At 38.7% G+C, this 19333-nt stretch overlaps 1 protein-coding gene across 6 annotated transcripts in view; it reads right to left on the bottom strand.

The window, feature by feature from the left end:
• The window catches only part of ALG9 (ALG9 alpha-1,2-mannosyltransferase), a 96224-nt gene that overhangs the window by 52485 nt on the left and 24406 nt on the right, over positions 1 to 19333 (bottom strand). For all 6 annotated transcript variants that reach the window (XM_027082335.1, XM_027082334.1, XM_027082339.1 and 3 more), the window contains exons 9-13: positions 14233 to 14355; positions 11373 to 11527; positions 8853 to 8982; positions 7720 to 7867; positions 6431 to 6560 (exon numbers count right to left, since the gene is read on the bottom strand). In XM_027082335.1, coding sequence (XP_026938136.1) covers positions 6431 to 6560; positions 7720 to 7867; positions 8853 to 8982; positions 11373 to 11527; positions 14233 to 14355 — 686 coding nt within the window. The remainder of the gene's footprint in view (positions 1 to 6430; positions 6561 to 7719; positions 7868 to 8852; positions 8983 to 11372; positions 11528 to 14232; positions 14356 to 19333) is intronic.

Raw genomic sequence — 19333 nt, 5'->3', positions numbered from 1 at the left:
TTTGGGATTTTCATTTCTTTGATATATCCTAAAATTAAATTTTAAAAAGTAGTTGTCACCCAGAGGCATAGGCTGTCGTATAGTTTTATTGTCTCCCATAAAGCCCTGCTAAATACATATTTATTGAATGAATCTTTAAATTCACAAGTAAAAATTTACTGCACTATAAAAATGTAAACTCACAGGTAAAAATTTTGGGTCATTCAATCACTAAAGATCATGAAAACATCACTTCATTTCTAAATGCCAACACAATGGATACTAGTGAATTAATCTGAAAGAAGAATTGTGAACAGCCTTAACTTAAATTCAGAGTGGATTCCAATCTTATTCTACTGCACATATTACAGCAATTTTAATCTGCTTGCTCTGCTACTCAAGGCTAATAAAAATTAGTAAGGCTATCTACAGGGCAATTAATTTTCTCCTCAAATAAGGACTTCCAGTAAGGGTAGGAGAAATGATTAAAAGAGAGAAAAAGAAGAAAGAGAGAAAAAAGAAAAGGGAGAAGACCCCAATCATTTCTTTTGATTACTACATAAAGTACCTGGCATACATGTAATAGAGCTCTAGAAATGGAAAGTAACTTCTTAAAAAAGTAATGCTCAGACTTCCCTGGTGGTGCAGTGGTTAAGAATCCAAGTGCCAATGCAGCGGACACAGGTTCAAGCCCTGGTCCGGGAAGATACCACATGCTGCGGAGCAACTAAGCCCGTGTGCCACAACTACTGAGCGTACGCTCTAGAGCCCGCGTGCCACAACTACTGAAGCCCGCGTGCCTACAGCCCGTGCTCCGCAACAAGAAGCCACCGCAATGAGAAGCCTGCGCATCGCAACGAAAAGCCTGCGCACCACAACGAGGAGTAGCCCCTGCTCACCACAACTAGAGAAAGCCCGCGTGCAGCAACGAAGACCCAGCGCAGCCAAAAAAAAAAGTAATGCTCAACCACTTGATGTCTATTCAGCCCTGTTACATGAAAGAACAATTAACCATTGCATGAAAACATATATTCAAGTGATACACCATATGGTATAAACTTGGAAGTAAGAGGAGGCGTGAAAAGAATATTGAAGAATCCTGAAACCAAGTTTCTTATCCTAAGACTAACCTTTGTCAGGTTACCACCCCTCTGAGCCTCAATTTTTTTCACCCATAAAAGAAGAGATCATAAACTTTATGATAACTTAAGTTCCCTTCCAAAACCATAATTCTTCCCATTGGTTAAATGGTAAAGGCAGGGATAAAGAAGAAAAAGAATATACAGTCAGTTCTATTGTAACACTTGTTTTGAAAATGCAAATTTGTTCCAACGCAATTGATATATTAGGGAACAATGTGAGCACAATTCAATTTCTGTGTTTGCTTATGTGTCATTTAATCCACAAGAAAACCTAGATGAATCCAGAAAATTACACCCAGTTGAACCAATCAGCCCAGAAATAAACAAAGTGCATACAAGCCCACACTCAAATTATCTCCCAGCTTCTTCTGTTCACTGCCTGTTACGAGCCACACCCATTCATATCATCCATATTTGGTATTACAGCTTTCTGTCATGTTTCAAATAACCCTTATTTCACAAGCTGCAGCCCTCCCAATGCCACTTCAAGAAGCAACCTGAGGTCTTCTTCAAGGTAAACTGCCATATTATTGTAGCATTTATGTACTTTTCGCCATTTAACATATATAAAACTATGCCACGGTTTTTATTAGGTTCCTATCTTTTTTATGTGTCACTGACAAAGTTTTTGAGTATTGTGTCCCTAACTCCATTTTTCCCACAAGTCTTGTGGTTTTCCACACAATTATCTTTGGCAATTGTATATCACGTTATAGCAGAACTGACTATATTACTATTTGGGAAAAAAATTAATCAATGACCAGTTTTATTTTTTCAAAGGTAACAGATGGAAAAGCTTCCTGAAAATCTGCTTAAGCATTAAGTCAAAGTCAGGGAAAAGTCTTTATCTGTAAGATCCCTCCTGAACGTGTGTTTTTTACCCCAAACTCCATCCACTGACTAAGCAGCTCCCACATCAGACACCAGATTTGGAAACAGAAGGTTATCATTCACCTTGAAACAGTGAACAAATATTTGGATTTGTCAAGAAGTAAAGAGGAGACACTGAATGTACCTTCTAAATTCAGACCTTGATTCTGGCAGAAAATCTTGGCAGGTACCATTGAATAATACCACCTGTTCAATAGCTACTCAGTATCTATCATGAAAGAATATGCAGCGAAAAAATATTATTGCTGCAGTATAGTTATAACAATACAGTAGAAACCAAGAGCCTTTACAAACACTCACTCCTAATTCTTGATAAACTCAGAGGTAAAAGAGCATAGGGAAATACAGGAGGTCATGCATGTTTCTTAGTTTCCACTCAGACTAGGAATAGGAGACAGACCACATCATTTAGCATTGAAGCCAAGAGTTGGCTAAAACCTGTCACTCAGAGCCAAAGGGCAAATAAAAATAATGCTGCTATTTAGCATGCTCAGGAAAGACAGAGAACATAATTATTCTGCCTTTTTGAATGAACCCATACTTAAAACCAGGGCTGATACCAGAAGTAACAAACATAAACGTACTACAACGTGTGCTCTCACATTTTGGCCAAATGTGAGACCAAAATTATTTGGTCACTAGTCTTGATCCTGGCACCGTTTCTTAAAGAACTACGTTATTTTTCAAAATAATTGAGATTTTTATTTACATATGTATACATATATGAATGCAAGAGAAAAAAGTGAAAGAAAAAACCATCAAAATGGTAACAGTGATTTAATATTGGGGTAATTTGATTATAGCTGATTTTTTTTTATTGATAGCTTTCATTATTTTATACAAGTGTTTATTACTTTTATCATCAAAGAAAAACAAATACCTTTTTAAACAGTTAACTGCAAGAAATTAATCCCTGATCATAGTTTGTGTGGAATTCACAGTAAGCCATCAAGTGTCTCTTTCCAAAGTGTCAAAGGTGAGTGGACTGGATTTGAAGGGCACTTCCCCCACCATGCAGGAAAATCCAAAGAGAGAAAGGTGTATGAGCACAGTGACAGACACTACACACTCAGAACACATAGAGGACCTGTTTGTCCCTGATTTTACCAGCCAGCATTTTGGTGACTCCTATAGGTATTCTAGAAAATCTTCTCCTTTTGGGTAAATCTAATATAGTCACTTAAATTTAACAGTATCTGGTAGTGGAGAACATGGAAATATGATCTAACCAGAGACAACCTGTGACCAAACCTTAAGAAATGTACAACAGGCCACTGTAGTTTTTTTTTAATTGAAGTATAGGTGATTTACAATATTTTATTAGTTTCAGGTGTACAGCACAGTAATTCCATTTTTTCTTTGTAGATTATATTCTATTGTAGTTTATTACAGGTATTGGATATAATTCTCTGTGCTACACAGTAAATCCTTGTTGCTTATTTATATATAGTAGTTTGTATCTGTTAATCCCATACTCCTAATTTGTCCCTCCCCACCCCCACTTTCCTCTTTGGTAACTATAAGTTTGTTTTCTATGTCTGTGAGTCTATTTCTGTTTTTGTATTCATCTGTATTATTTTTAAGGTTCTACATATAAGTGATATATAGTATTTGTCTGATTTACTTCACTAAGCATCCATGTTGCTGCAAATGGCAATATTTGGATGTGTGTGTGTGTGTGTGTGTGTGTGTGTGTGTGTGTGTGTGTGTGTGTGTGTGTGTGTACCACATTTCCTTAAGCCAACTGTCTGTTGATGGGCACCTGGTTTGTTTCCATATCTTGGCTATTTGTAAATAGTGCAGCTATGAACACTGGGGTGCATGTATCTTTTCATATTAGAGTTTTTGTGTTTTCTGGATATATACCCAGGAATGGGATTGCTGGATCATATGGTAAGTCTATTTTTAATTTTTTAAGGAAGATTTATACTGTTTTCCATAGTGGCTGCACCAATTTACATTCCCACTAACAGTGTAGGAGGATTCCCTTTTCTCCACACTCTCTCCAGCATTTATTATTTGTAGACTTTTTTTTTCAGACTGCATAGGTCTTTGTTGCTGCACGTGGTGGCTACTCTTCCTTGAGGTGCTCAGGCTTCTCACTGCAGTAGCTTCTCTTGTTGCGGAGCATGGGCGCTAGGCGTGCAGGCTTCAGTAGTTGTGGCATGCAGGCTCAGTAGTTGTGGCTTGCGGGCTCTAGAGCACAGGCTCAGTAGTTGTGGTGCACGGGCTTAGTTGCTCCACGGCATGTGGGATCTTCCCGGGCCAGCACTCGAACCTGTGTCCCCTGCATTGGCAGGCAGATTCTTAACTACTGCGCCACCAGGGAAGTCCCATTTGTAGACTTTTTGATGATGGCCATTCTGACTGGTGTGAGGTGATACCTCACTGTGGTTTTGATTTGCATTTGTCTAATAATTAGTGATGCTGAGCATCTTTCCATGTGCCTGTAAGCCACTGAAGATTTTATAGCCAGCTTTCTCTCAATATCACTATCTCAACAATGACAAATATTCATCTCTCAAGTCAGAAAGCATGTATAGGCTAACTACTAGATACACAGCACTATCCTAGCCACTATGGTGAATACAAAAGAAATAAGGTGCAGTCATTCTCTCCATAGCACTCACAATCTGATAGTGAAAAATATGACATACACGTCAGAAATATTTAAATAGCGTAAGACAACAAAATTAAATGGCTAAATGAGTTATACAGATAAATATTTAAGGCATTTAAAGAAGGACACTGCCCACTGTGGACTTTAATAGTTGGGAAAGGCTTCAGAGAGAAAGACTTTTGATAGTATAAGAAGGTAGACAAGGGAAGTCCAGGCACTGTCACCAAGATAAGCAAAGTCACTGGGATTGAAAAAGCAACACTGAATCTGGACAGACTGTAATAAAAATCAAGTTGGGGAGCAATAAAATTAATCCATCAAATACACCATTATCAAATTAAGAACATATGTGGGAAAAACTATGTACCAAACACTATGCTATATATGACAGAGAGATATGATATCCAATCTCCTATTATTTCTTCCAAAAGTAGGTATGGTTATTCCCACTTCACAGACAAAAACTGAAATTAATTAAACACAGATGTTAACTAATTTGCCCAATGTCATCAAAGTAGGCAACAGAGTTGGGACTAGAATTCAGGCCTACTTGACTCCAAAGTCCATGCTCTTTTTTTTTTTTTACTACCCTATACTATCTCTTCCCAAATTACAGCTGTGACAACAACACTCTGAATTTATTATATCCTCCCCCTATCACAGTGTATTCTCCTACCCTTCTGACTATCCAGTGTCCCCATAGTGATCCCCTGTACATCAAAGCCTGCTCTCAGGAGAATATCTGCAGCTAAAATAAAAATGACTAGCAACAGAACATACTGCCCAGGGGTATTGTCACTGTTACAGGAATCAGAGGCTTAAGTTAGAAGGAAGCTACAGGATAAGTCACTTAGTGGAATACATGTGTCACCTTCTCAGGGAGCCAACTCAAGTTTGTATTTTATCATGTCCATTTTCATAGCTTATAAGCGAAAGTTCACACAGTAAGAATCTCACTCATAAACCCTGAGGGTCTCCATGGAAGTATAACCTGCCCCAATCTGGGAGACAAAAAGCCAGCTGTGGCTGCAGGTTTACTTTGGAAGAGAACTGAACGTCCTGATATTTCACTTTAAGTATATGACATAAGAAAATCTAAATGAAATGTATTTGACATTTAAATTGTTAAATGTTTCTTAACAGATAGGTTGCCAAAAAATGTGTTTTCTAATAATTCTACAAAATAGTCCTTTACTGCCTCTGGGAACCAGGAACATTATCTTTATTGCTCTCACCTTTTCCACAATCAAAGATTTTACAGGTATCAAATGACAAAAGTGTCATCTTTCGAAGGAACTGAAATAAAATCCACATGGGATCTCCGAGTGCGTAAAGATGAGTGGGTAGAAGAGCACGGCCCTGGCAGATATTGCTTCATGGACTCAGTGTGAGAACAGCCTTCACTGACTGTCCACTTGCTAAAACCAGAGTATACTAATAATTAGGTCAAAGGTCCACCTATAACTTGAAAGTTCCCCATGAAGCATTTTAATGGACCAAGGAGTGATAAGAGCTGCAGAATGCGTTTCAAGATGATGATTTGAATTAAACATAGGAAATTTTCCAGCCCAGTTTAGAAAATATGTTGAATTGTATATTTTACATAGAAAATTAAGGAGGTCATTTGAAAATAAAAATGATACTGTTCATCCTTTCTCAACAAAAGTCGTTATATCCCTCACCCTAAAGAAATCACTTTCTAAAAAAGTCCCATTTCATCAATGCTCTATTATGTATGCCAACAGATTTTAAGGGTAGAACTCTTTTCAAAGTAGTAAAAGGAGAATAATGCCCTTACATATCTGGATGGCTCCTCTAGGTTCTGGTCATTCATGTCAGTAGGAACAATCCGGGTGGCCAGTGGTCCCTCTGCGAATGGTTTTGGTAACTGGCCTCTGAACTCTGATGGAATGAACTGAAGCTGCCAACTGTCAGAAACACAAATAAGGAAAATAAGAAAAACACAGGGGGCTCACATTGCCAAATGTACTTGAAATACACAAGCAAAAAAAAAAAAAAATTTCATGTGAAAAACATTTCACTTGGAGACAAAATGTTTCTGTTAAAACCTCAACCAGAGAGAATAGAGACAGAGGTCACAATTCAGTCCAAAATCGTTGAGAAATTTTCAACTAGAGGTCTCTCAACCCATTTCACCAACTCTTAGCAGTGAAATCTGCAATAGTGATCATACCATCAAAAGAGAAACATCAAAGTTTATTGCCAATTATCTGTAATCAGAGGGACTTATCAAAATTAAAGCAAATTCATCAGGTGTGTAGAGAAAAGAGTGAAATGTAAGAACTCACTGTGGGAAAAGTACTTTGTTCCTGAGTAATCCTCAAAAGTATCTTTGGTTGTGAAACTATTTCAAATGTAAAAGGCAAATGCTAAAGTTAACGCTTAAAAAACAAGTTTTAATTAATCATTAATGACTGATACAGGATCTTTATCAATCAAAAGATACTACCACCAGCTAAGCTGCTGAAGCCAGTCCCCAAATGGAGCAACATGACTCATCTTAACCTGACTTCCCTTTTCCCTAAATAGGACTCTTCTCTGTCCAAATGAAGCAAATACAAGGGAACTCAGAGCCTATGCTATCACATCCAACAACAAACAGCATCGAGGAAAGTGGTACCAAGGTCTTAGCCACAGCTTTCCCAGTGTCCATACATTGGTAGAGAATGTCCACTGCTGTCGGACGACAAACATGTCTTCTCTAAAAACACTCTAGAAACCTAGAGTCTCTAAACCACTTTTAAAAGTGGATATCAGTTCATTATAAAAATTTAAATATGGATCCTTAGGAAGAGCCACTAGCAGAAGCCCAGAGCCCAAAATGTCTTCAGACGTCCCCAGACCTCTGTGGTTAAGGGCAGTGCAGGGTGCATTACCGGACACAGCACTCATTCTACCAAACACAGGCCATGGGTGCCCAGCACAGTTCCCACAGCTCTCTGAGATGGAAAATCATTCAAAAACTTGTGAAAAATCTAAAATGAAGGAAAAATTAAGAAGACATTGCTACAGGATTGCTATTTTTACACCTTGATTTAAAACTCTGAGAATTAAAGGGCAACTTACTTATCGGGCAGAAGGAAGCTGCTGGGAAATCGATACCACTCTTTTCCTACACAGACATTAACAGGTCGGCCTTCTGGGACAGTGTGGATGGTTGGGTCTGTGGCAATTCGGTGAAATTCTGGATACAAATCAAGGGGCCCATGATACCCTGGAAGGGAGAAAGGTTTGTGAAAGCCAAAGATGAGGGAGATGAGATTCTGACATTTAATTATAATGCGTGTTAATGTCCCACTGTGATCCATGTGAAAGGTACACCGCAACCCCAGCAGGAAGCCCACTCTACAGTGTAAAACACTTCTACAGTCAGGAAGATGATTAAAGCAGAGGCCCTATTTTTGCCAGAAATAATTTGCTTTCTTGCCCTTCTCTATACCCTTCCACCTTTTTAATTTCATGTTCTTTGAGCACATTTCAATATTCTGGATCCAAATAATGATTATAAGAAAGAATATAATCATGGGACTTGAGCCCCAAATTTGCATCCTAAGTTTAAGGCTTCCTTAATTCATCCTTTAAAAGGAAAAAAAAAATTAGTAGGAATAGAGAAGACGTTTATAGTTAATCACACTAAAAGGCATTCTCAATCTTCTCTTCAATCCTAAGGTACAGAGGTCACATCCCAATCTTATTATTATTATTATTATTTTTTGCGGTATGCGGGCCTCTCACTGTTGTGGCCTCTCCCGTTGCGGAGCACAGGCTCCGGACGCACAGGCTCAGCAGCCATGGCTCAACTGGGGCCAAGCCCCCAATCTTAATATGAAGTCCATAGGTTCTCCCTGTAGAAAAGTCCTCCCCCTGCAGCTTAAGCTGAATTGTATTAAACAATGATGGGGGACTTCCCTGGTGGCGCAGTGGTTGAGAGTCCGCCTGCCGATGCAGGGGATGCAGGTTCGTGCCCCAGTCCGGGAAGATCCCACATGCTGCGGAGCGGCTGGGCCCGTGAGCCATGGCCGCTGAGCCTGCGTATCCGGAGCCTGTGCTGCGCAACGGGAGAGGCCACAGCAGTGAGAGGCCCGCGTACCGCAAAAAAACAAAAAAAAAAAGCAAAAAAACCCGAACAATCATGGGTCAAGCAAAACCAAGGAATAGTGCCTTGTGAGTACAGGTTAAGATATTCTCAGTACATCTACCTCTGAACAGTGCCACAGAGCGAGAAAAAGATAAGAGCCCAAACAGGAAGAGTGTTCCCAACGCCAGCCAATTCGATGTCACAGTATAATGCTCCAGGCGGTATCGCTGAAACACGAAGTGGTAACATTTCTAGAAGGAAAGAAAACGTTATTGAAAAAAGAAGATACACCTTGCAAAATATACACAATCACAAGACATCATCATAACTGAGAGGAAGAAAGCAGAAAAAGAGGTTCTACCAAGGGTCTGAGCAGTAGCAAACAGTGAAGTACCCACTCCAAATTCTCACATTAAAGCAAATTCTGCTCAATTGTCTGTAGATCAGCCTAGCCAGAGGGCTTGCCAAGAATGAAATCTCACTAGCTTCATAGGAAAATCATTTGGATACTTCCCTAATGCTTAAAGTCCTAATAATTTATTTTTTAAAAATATTTAAACAAAAATGCTTTTCCTAGGTTTTTTTGATATATGAAGTATCTCAATCTATTCTGATATAACTAGTTATTAACCTTCACTTTCCTTACTAACAAGTTTTCATCTAAGTTTTTAGCAACAACAAAATGTCTCATGACCAAACAAAAAGAAAAAAGAATTCCTCACATAGAATATTAGGAAAATTCTGTTAATTATCTGCTAAACTACTTCACAAACTAGATGAATATCATTAACAATATACACACCTGCATGAGTTCTGCAGCCTTTGAACACCTTCCCATGAGATTTCTGTCCTCCCTTCTTTCCCTCCTAGACTAGAAACTACTTTTGGAAAGCAATTTTGCAATACATAACAAGTGCCATAAATATGTTTGGATCCCTTTCATGTTTTCTGGAATCTCTCCTAAGCAAACAATCCAAATACCTAAACAAAGATATTTACCCTAGCATTATTTATAATATTGAAATAAGTGAGCAATCTAAACTTTAACATAAATTATATCTAATCATTATATATAACCAATTCAGTATATTACATAATAATGTTGTATATTATATCCACCTTAGAATATTATATTGCTATTAAAATGATGGGTACAGATATAGCAATATAGAGAATGTTATAATTATATTAAGAGGGATGTAAAGTTACATGAACCTTAGGTTACAATCAAAATAGATTGTTATATGATCGGCAAAAATGCTAGAAGGAGATTTTGTTAGGGTAGTAGGACTGATTTAGAAAGTGGTAAAAGAAAAATTATCTGCAATAAAGTTCAGTTACTTTTATAATTAAAATTATTTTTTAAAACTATCATCCTAACATGGATGAGCTTTAAAAATATTATGCTAGGACTTCCCGGTGGCACAGTGGTTAAGAATCCGCCTGCCAATGCAGGGGACACGGATTCGAGCCCTGGTCCAGGAAGATCCCACATGCCGCAGAGCAACTAAGCCGGTGCACCACAACTACTGAGCCTGCACTCTAGAGCTCGCCTGCCACAACTACTGAAGCCCGCGCACCTAGAGCTGGTCCTCTGCAACAAGAGAAGCCACCGCAATGAGAAGCCCAGGCACCGCAACGGAGAGTAGCCCCCCCGCTCGCCACAGCTAGAGAAAGCCCACGCACAGCAACGAAGACCCAACACAGCCAAAAATAAATAAATAAAATAAATTTATTTTAAAAAATAAAAACATTATGCTAAATGAAAGAAGTCACAAAAGACCACATATTTTATGATTTCATTTATATGAAATGTCCAGAATAGGCAAATCTATAGAGATACAAAGTAGATTGATTAGCTGTTGCTTACGGCTGAGGAGATATGGAAGGGGGGTTACGACAGCTAAAGGGTACAGGGTTTTTGAGGTGATAAAAATGTTCTAAAATTGACTGCAGTGAGGCTTACATAGATCTGTGAATAGCCTAAAAAAGACTGTATCATACACTTTAAATGGTAAATTCTATGGTTTGTGAATTATATCTTAACATAAATCTGTTAAGAAAAAAAACTAGAAAAAAACTATCACCCTAATTATTCTTCTTCTGCTAACTGCAAATGGTAGCAGAGGTTAAAAAAAAAAAAAGAGTCTGGCGCTTCTGAAGCCATAATTACAGAGATATTCAAGATTAGTTCTGACAGGGAATTGACCTGGACAGGTTTTTAAGCCAGGATTACAAAGTGTGCCACATTGCTAACTGCCTGATGTAATCCCAAACACTTGAGCCAGTTTCATTCAGGTCTTGTAGTGGAAGAGTACACATTCCATTAGCTCTGCTGTGGTTCCACCGTTCTGTGCTAGGCCCATTCAGTGACTTAAAAAAATTCCTTTCATAGCAATTGGATTCTTATTGGCAACAGAGACAAATTAACACACAAATTAACACTGCAAATACGTAATCAGCAAATAAGAGTCAAAGCAACATTTAAGCAATCAATACATAAAGCTTTATAATATCTGTATCAGGTGTAATGTACAGATAAAATATCTTAGGTGGAAGCATTCTGTAATTTGCCTATAAGTTTTATGAACGATTTAAAGTGAAACAGAATGAAGCAGATATACATTTCCCTGAAACTCACCTGAAGTGCAGAAAGGGCCACAGCACCACAGAGACATACAAGTGGATATACAGGGAAAAGAAATCTCTCCTCTTTGTGAGGCTGGATGAAGAAAATTATAAACCAAATATACATTGGAGCCAAGGTAAGCCAATATGGGTGGCCTAAATTCTGAACTGTAAGACAGAAAAATATCCACCTTTCACCATGTTAGAACAAAACAGCATGTTTAGTTTCAATGTTCTCTTGACCTCAAACTGGGATGTATACCCTAGGGCACCCAATAAAATGTTTCAATTCTTGTATTCACACTTTCTCTGATATAATAAAGGAGTCAAGTAGAAAGAGGTATATACTCCTTAGCCCTCCCAAGAGGTCCAACATTTAAAGGAAGGCACAATACTGGATTTAGCTAGAACAGGTGAATGCGTAATAGAGCTTAATAATTTCTACACTGGATGAAGAAAAAACAGATTTCTCTTCCTAATGAGTCCTGCCACTAAGACTAAAAGTTCCTGAGATCAACCAAAAGCATAACATAAATTCATTTCTTGTATTTTAATTCCTATGCTCTGTTTACTGCATTAATCTTACTTATACACCAAATGGCTATAGATCAAAGAAAAGGAAAAAAGTAGGATTCTCAAACCCATCACTGGTTTTCCTCAAGCTACAAATGACAGAGTTTGTTTCAAAGCAAATATAAAAACACTCTTAAAGGAAGTTTACTGATCAAGTTTTCTCTCCTGTTCTGCAGTACCCATCCACTCTGTATCACAAAATTAAAGTCAAGGTGTACTTAAAAGCATGTGAAAGAATTAAAGGAATTTAATGAAAACTAAGACCTAAGCACCTACTGGAAGGTTCCTGTGGTTAGGTACATGAACACTGAGTGATAAACCTGCAACCTACAGTGAAGGCATCCCCTGCTGTGCTTATACTAGTGACAACAAGAAGTGCGCAGGAATCACTGGCCTAGGGTAGATAGATAGCGCCCCCTGGTGTCCATTATGTCTACACTGAGCAAATTTAGATAAAAAGATCAGGGTTGTCATCAAAGCCCAACTAAGCAATGTTTAACTGTGCTCCGTAGTTATCCGTGCTTTTGCAGAAACTCTTTACGAATAAAAATTCTTGAACTGCAATAACAACCTTATCTTTTAAACTTCTCACTCTAAGATTTTATCATGAGATTTTAGGTTATAATTTAGGACTTATACCTTTCCAGGAGGTATTTTAGGTTGGAATTTTCTTCATCATAAGAAAAAAATCTGTCTTCTATAAGTAAACAATCTCTTCCTCTTCTGTATCTTAAAAGCTAACGAATACATTTTAAAAATATGGCCTAAAATTTTGAAATGTCCTCTATAAAATGTACAAAATTATAACCAGTTGTACTACATGATGAGATAATGGGTAATTTCTTTCCTGCCTCTTTATATTTTTCTACGTTTTTTCTTTTATTATTTTTATTTCTTAATGTTTCCTCTTTTGAAAAAGATTGTTTCCATTATAAAATACAAAAAAAAATAAAGAAAAAAACAGAAGAAAAGTACTAAAAAAGTATTTTAAAAAGTATAAAGGAAAGCCCCTAGGTAACCTAAGGATGGGGACTAGTTACTAGGTGGACATGTGGATACATTACACACTTTTAAACCAAAATTGGATTCATACTTTAGAGAACAGCTTAATATACTATTTTTATTTTATTTTTACTGTTTTTATACTTACATCACAAGCATTTCCAAATTTTCCACAAGCATAAGTATTTTTATAGTCAGGGAAAAAGTTACTTTTCAAAAAAAAAAAAAAAAATGATCCTTAAGAAATACAAGGAATGGAGGAATACATTAATACCTCGAGGGGACAAACAGCTGAATCCAAATGTGGGACACTATGCAAGATGAATGACCTGGTTTCTTTAGAAATCTCCAGGAGGAAAAAGGTGAGGGGGGAACCTCTAAAAAAGCTTATGAAACATAACACCAAGTTCACTATATGACTCTTGTTTAGATCCTGCTTTAAACAAACTATAAAGAACTATAAAAACTATAAAAAGCTATTTTTCAGACAATGTAGGAATCTAAACATTACCTGGGTATTAGATGATATTAAGAAATTACTGTTAATTTTGTTAGGATAATGGCATCACGGTTATGTTACAACGAAAGTCCTAAAACAAAACAAAAGTGACTCTGAAGGCTGCTTTCATATTCTATGAACACAGTGAAGTCTTTATAAACCATTAATAGTAGAAAAGCAGAATGGGGAATGGTACTGAGGGATCATATGGCATCCAAATCAGACTAAAAAGTCTGAAGTTAAATCTCCTTCCAAAGCTCAGATGCATTTCTGCTCAGATCTGTCTTCCATAAAAGAAACTATGGGCACTACATATCCAGAGCCATGACAACCTGAGAAAACACTGGCTGTGCAATACAGAATCAGAACAAGCATCCAATTTGGGGGAACCTCTATATGGTTTAGTTCTCAAATTTTTGGTTGAATTTCCCAGAGAATGTTTGCCTCTAGCATTGATTATCTTAAGCAATCTTGCATGCCAACACACAGTTCTTTAAAAAACAGAAGACTCGTATAGATAGGCTTATCTCCCAAGATTTTATAAATGTTTCTGCCTCTCCAGGTGGTTCTGTAAATCATACAGACTCCTCACTTGCAATTATTAACCAAACTTTCACACAGGTTAACAACATAAGTTAAATAATCTACGAACACAAATGGAAAATGCAATAAACCAAACATTTCCATAGGAAGAAAATGGAGAATCAAGTAAGTAGATTCTTTTTCACTTCTTGGTACCCATTGTTACTTCTCTTCCCTCCCACGCCCCACCAAGTCTATCATCCGTTATGCCACTCACCATGAAATCTCTGCAGTAGGTATTCCATAAGAGAAGTCAGTGGTAAGACCAGGAGAGCCAAAGCAAAGACTACATTGAAATTCAGAAATCCATTAATTAAATAGAAATACCAGGGCTCTGTACCTGAGGGAGATAACGAGATAAGAAATCATTAGTGGATGCCTCCAATACCTATTACAACGCTTGACTCGTACTGTTTTTTGTTCAAGTAATGTTGATGATCCAGTGCCTCATGTGTATGAGAGTCCACAAGCCGCCCCCCTCTTAGAAATCAGGTTTCAAATATTTAGCTGTATTTTCTATCATGACCACTATACCTAGCCCAAACGGAACTAATACTTTTCAGAACCACCAAATAACATAAATAGCTTAGTGGTGACACTATGATTTATAATAAGAAGTATTTATTTGGTCTTCACCCCCATTCCTAGTAAAAAGCTCCTAAAATTACCCTTGTAATTTGCGAAGTGGTGAGAGTAATAAAGGTGTCTTTTGTTCTGTTAATGAGGGAGCTTCAGGAAAGCCCCAGGTAACCTAAGGATGAGGACTAGTTGCTAGGGGAACCAATCGAGTGACTGGAGGGTTGGAACTTTCAGTCCTGTCCTCCCCTTCTCTGGGGAGGGGAGAGGGGCTGGCAACAGGGTTTCATCAACAATGGCCAATGATTCAAGCAATGGTACTTATGTAATGAGGCCTCCATAAAAACCCAAAAGGACAGTCAGTGTTCAGAGAGCTTCTGGGTTGGTGAACAGGCAGAGGAGCCCACGGGGCTGTGGCACACCCAGAGAGCACGGCAGTGCCACGTTATGTTCCCAAACACCCTGCCCTACACATCTCTTCCACCTGGCTTGTATCCTTTATAATAAACTGGTAAACACAAGTAAATGTTTCTCTGAGTTCTGGGAGCCACTCTGGCAAATTGATTGAACCTGAGGTGGGGGTTGCAGGGACAACTAATCTACAGCTGGTCAGTCAGAAGCCCAGGTGACAACCTGGACTTTGAATTGGCACGTGAAGTAGGGGCACAGGGGTTGGGGGAGGGTGGGCGTGGTGGGTTGCAGTCTTGCAGGGCTGAGTTATTAGGGCCTTTCCCATTTCCTTCCTACCTGTTTCTCCTAGTTACATTCTAGCATCCTTCCCCTTGATACACTCAACCACTATTTGATAGTGTGTATACAGGTCCCCTGTGTTCCGTAAAAAGCAACAACTTGTTTTCCTTAGGAAAACCATGCTCAGAGACCCAGACCCTGCTCGGAAGTTTTGGGGATTCAGAATGAAACAAAATGACTGAAAACACAAGCCTTCCTCACACAAGTTTTGATTCTTTAACTCAAAATCCTTAAACCCAAATGATGAGAAAAAGCCCCCCTCTGCACATTTAGCAGGTTTTTCATCTGCTCTTCCCCTCCATGTGATTACTTCAATCAGGCAGTGAATGACACATGCGAGTTTTAATCACTGTGTGTTGTGACACCCGCGTTGCACCACAGCAATTTACTGCAATCAGCATTGCTTAAAAGGGTAATCAGAAGGCAGAGAAATAGGCAGAAAAGCCTGACATTTTTGCAGCTTGCACAGCAAAATAAGATTAGAAACCAAACCCTTAATGCTAGAAACATCTAAGGGAGGAGGAAGAAGAAGAGGGGGACCCTAAGGAAGGACTCAAATTCAATCGTGGGTCACCTTTTGGGAAAGCTCTCTCCTTCCTGTCTAAATACAATGATAGGGACTGTTCAGGAACAGAGATTTTGTCCCAGGCCAAGCTCATTAGAGACATTTATATCTTGTATTCTCTACAAATAACCTTTTGGGTTATAGAAAACTAATGGATGGTTTTATTTTCAAAACAGAAATACACGTCTTCTCTGGATGTTTATTACTATTTAACAACACATTTCCTAAACTGAGTTCTTTAGACATCCAGTTTCCAGAGAAGTAAGTTTTTGCACAATCCTCTCCTGACTGCCAGTGTGGTGGCAATGCTATCAACCTTGACCCACCTTTTTCTTTACAAAATTCTGGAAATCTGACCCTGAGAAGAAAAACCAGAGTGACTAGAGGAAAGGAGATCACCTTCCACATCATCTACTACAGGTGCTAAACATCAAAAGAAAAAAAGCCTCTTTCTCTTTGATCTTTGCAAATATACGTTTTTTTCAGGAAAGCTCTTTAGTCTTTTTGTCTTTACCACAACTTACTATGCCCTCCTGTTAGGGGTATCTTTTTACCAAGGTACACTGTACTCTGAGATGTGGAACCAAAAGCATTAAGTTGGTAAACTCAATTATTTTTATGTGTTAGGAGCTCATAGATCAAGTTCACAGTTAGGCTGTGAACATTTCGTAAGACTGTTACTTCCCTGAAGGATGGGGTAAAAATCGGGGGATAAGTCAAGATTTGGGAAGGTTCAAGTTGACAACAGTCTTAAAAACAAGAGCAAAAGGGGACAAAAATAGTGAATTCTGTTAGCCAGTGTCCTCCCCTACTTGATGAGGCATCTGCCTTCAAAGAGTAAAAACTTTTATCTCTTTCCAGGGAGATATTCAGCGCTGCTCTCAGAAAATATCAAAGCTGAACTATGTAGAAAAAATGTGTCGGAATGAGATGCTAAGCATTTAACTGGTGCAAAATGAAAGGTGAAAGGAAGCTGGAAGCAGGGTCTTTGCAGGGAGTGACTCACCTATCTCCCTCTTTATGGAAAGTGCCTCAATTCCTTTCATTCAAACGAGCTAAAGGGAGCTTTGCAAGAGGCTAAAAGAAGAGGGGATAATGTTTATTGTTCCACAGATTGAATGGAATCTGGAATCTTTTATAGGCCTCCAATTTTATAGAACTCTAGGAACTAAATTATAGTAAATCATCCTTATAAATGTCAAATTTGCACCACCAAGAAGAAAAAGCCACCAAGGTTCAACAGAAATGATTAACAAAAGAGGGAAGGCTCTGGAACAGCTGTGGCTGGCAGGTGACCCTGAGCACTCCCCAAAAGACTCCTCTGGGGCTTCATCCTCTGCTGCTGCAGGAATGGAAAACTGTGGGCCTTTTGATAGAGGACACCAGCCCCTACCTTCTGAAATCTCCTGTCCTGTGATCTGACAGATTTGATAAAACACACAAACAGGCAGGGATCACATCCTAGGCCACCAAGTGGCATCCTTGAGCAGACCCACTGTTATTTTTGAGGGGAGAGCATTTCTTACACCTGTCCTCCCACACCTTCTCCGGGCCTGTGTCCTGCTCATCAGACAGCAGCACTGCTCTTCACTCACACACAAAAATACTTAACCTCAACATCTGAGGACTTGAAATGTTACAAGGGAAAGAGGCAAAATCAGTGCCAAGCCCAGTCACTTTCCTTTTTGCAACACTAAATTTCACCTCTTGATCTCTGACCCTATAGAGATGTTTCCCCTACAACTTTGCAACTTTATGTCTACACTACTCTAAATTTCCCAAATGCCAAGTATTCTTTACCTCATCCAAGTAATAGTTGTGAAAACTATTTCTTTCCCCTGGCTTCAAAAGTCAAGAGTCAGCCCAGGTCTGGAATGTGTCATTAATATATGTTATCTGGCCAAGAAAGTATAGAAAGGTCCCTTTGAAAACCAGAAACAACAGAGAGAATAAATATTTACAGATCGTCCTCGACTTATGATGGAGTTAAGTCCTGATAAACCCATCATAAACTGAAAATATCGTAAGTCAAAAATGCATTTAATACACCTAACCTACCGAACATCACAGCTTAGCCTAGCCTACCCCAAACATGCTCAGAACACTTACATTAGCCTACAGTTGGGCAAAATCACCTAACACCAAGCCTATTTAATAACACAATGTTGACTGTCTTATGTAATTTATGGACTACTGTACTGAAAGTGAAAACAGAATGGTTGCTGGTAAAGAATGGCTGTAAGAGTTTCCATTGTTCACCCTCATGATGGAGTGGCTGACTGGGAGGTATGGCTTGCTGCCACTGTCCAGCATCACGAGAGATATCATACCGCCTATTGGAAAAAGATCCAAGTTCAAAATTCGAAGTATGGTTTCTACTGAACGTGTATTGCTTTCGCACCATCATAAAGTCAAAAAAAATTCTAAGTTGAACCATCATAAGTTGGGGACCATTATTACAATCACAATGGAGAGACTGAAATTATCTTGCTCATGCCTGTGTAGTTCCTACCTAAAATTCAGCTAATGCTGTAAAACTACTTTAAGTTTTTAAAAAAGAACTCAATATTCAATCTTTTTGTCTCAGCAGTCCCCACACTTGAAATTCTATTTTTCTACAATGTACCCGCATGGTGCCTACCTGGCAAACTCCTTCTCTTCCTTCCAGGCTCAGCTCAAAGATCACTACCTCTAAGAAGTCTTTCCTGATACTATCAGATGAACTTGCTCCTTTGATTCCCTATCTTTCCACTGTAGCACATAACAGATTGGACTGTAATTATCTATTCATGTGTCTGCAGCCTTATTAGACAGTAAATTCTATGAGGACACATGATAAATGCTCAAAAGCAATTGATTCAATGTTTCTTTAGCTGAAGTCATTTATCCATTCATTCAAGAAGTATTTATAGGCTTATTATGTTCTTATATGTAAGAGACAACACTAGATGTATGCAAAAACTATCAGCACAACGCATTTTAAATTTTCAGATAAAAAACTATGTGCCTGGGCTTCCCTGGTGGCGCAGTGGTTGAGAATCTGCCTGCTAATGCAGGGGACACGGGTTCGAGCCCTGGTCTGGGAGGATCCCACATGCCGTGGAGCAACTAGGCCCGTGAGCCACAACTACTGAGCCTGCGCAGTGCTCCGCAACGAGAGAGGCCACAACAGTGAGAGGCCCGCGCACCGCGATGAAGAGCGGCCCCCACTTGCCACAACCAGAGAAAGCCCTCACACAGAAACGAAGACCCAACACAGCAAAAATAAATTAATTAATTAATAAACTCCTACCCCCAACATCTTCTTTAAAAAAAAAAAAAAAACTATGTGCCTACCATAGCTAACAAAGCACTTTAAGCAGGGGACTCTTAGAAAATAGTCAAAATAATGCCAAAAAGTACCAAACAAGTGAAAGAGTTTCCATGA

The sequence above is a fragment of the Aethalodelphis obliquidens genome, unplaced genomic scaffold (genome assembly GCF_003676395.1).
Source record: "Aethalodelphis obliquidens isolate GAN/ISIS:26980383/991018 unplaced genomic scaffold, ASM367639v1 scaffold46, whole genome shotgun sequence".
NCBI lineage: Eukaryota > Metazoa > Chordata > Mammalia > Artiodactyla > Delphinidae > Aethalodelphis > Aethalodelphis obliquidens.
This window is presented reverse-complemented; position numbering and strand designations above follow the sequence as displayed.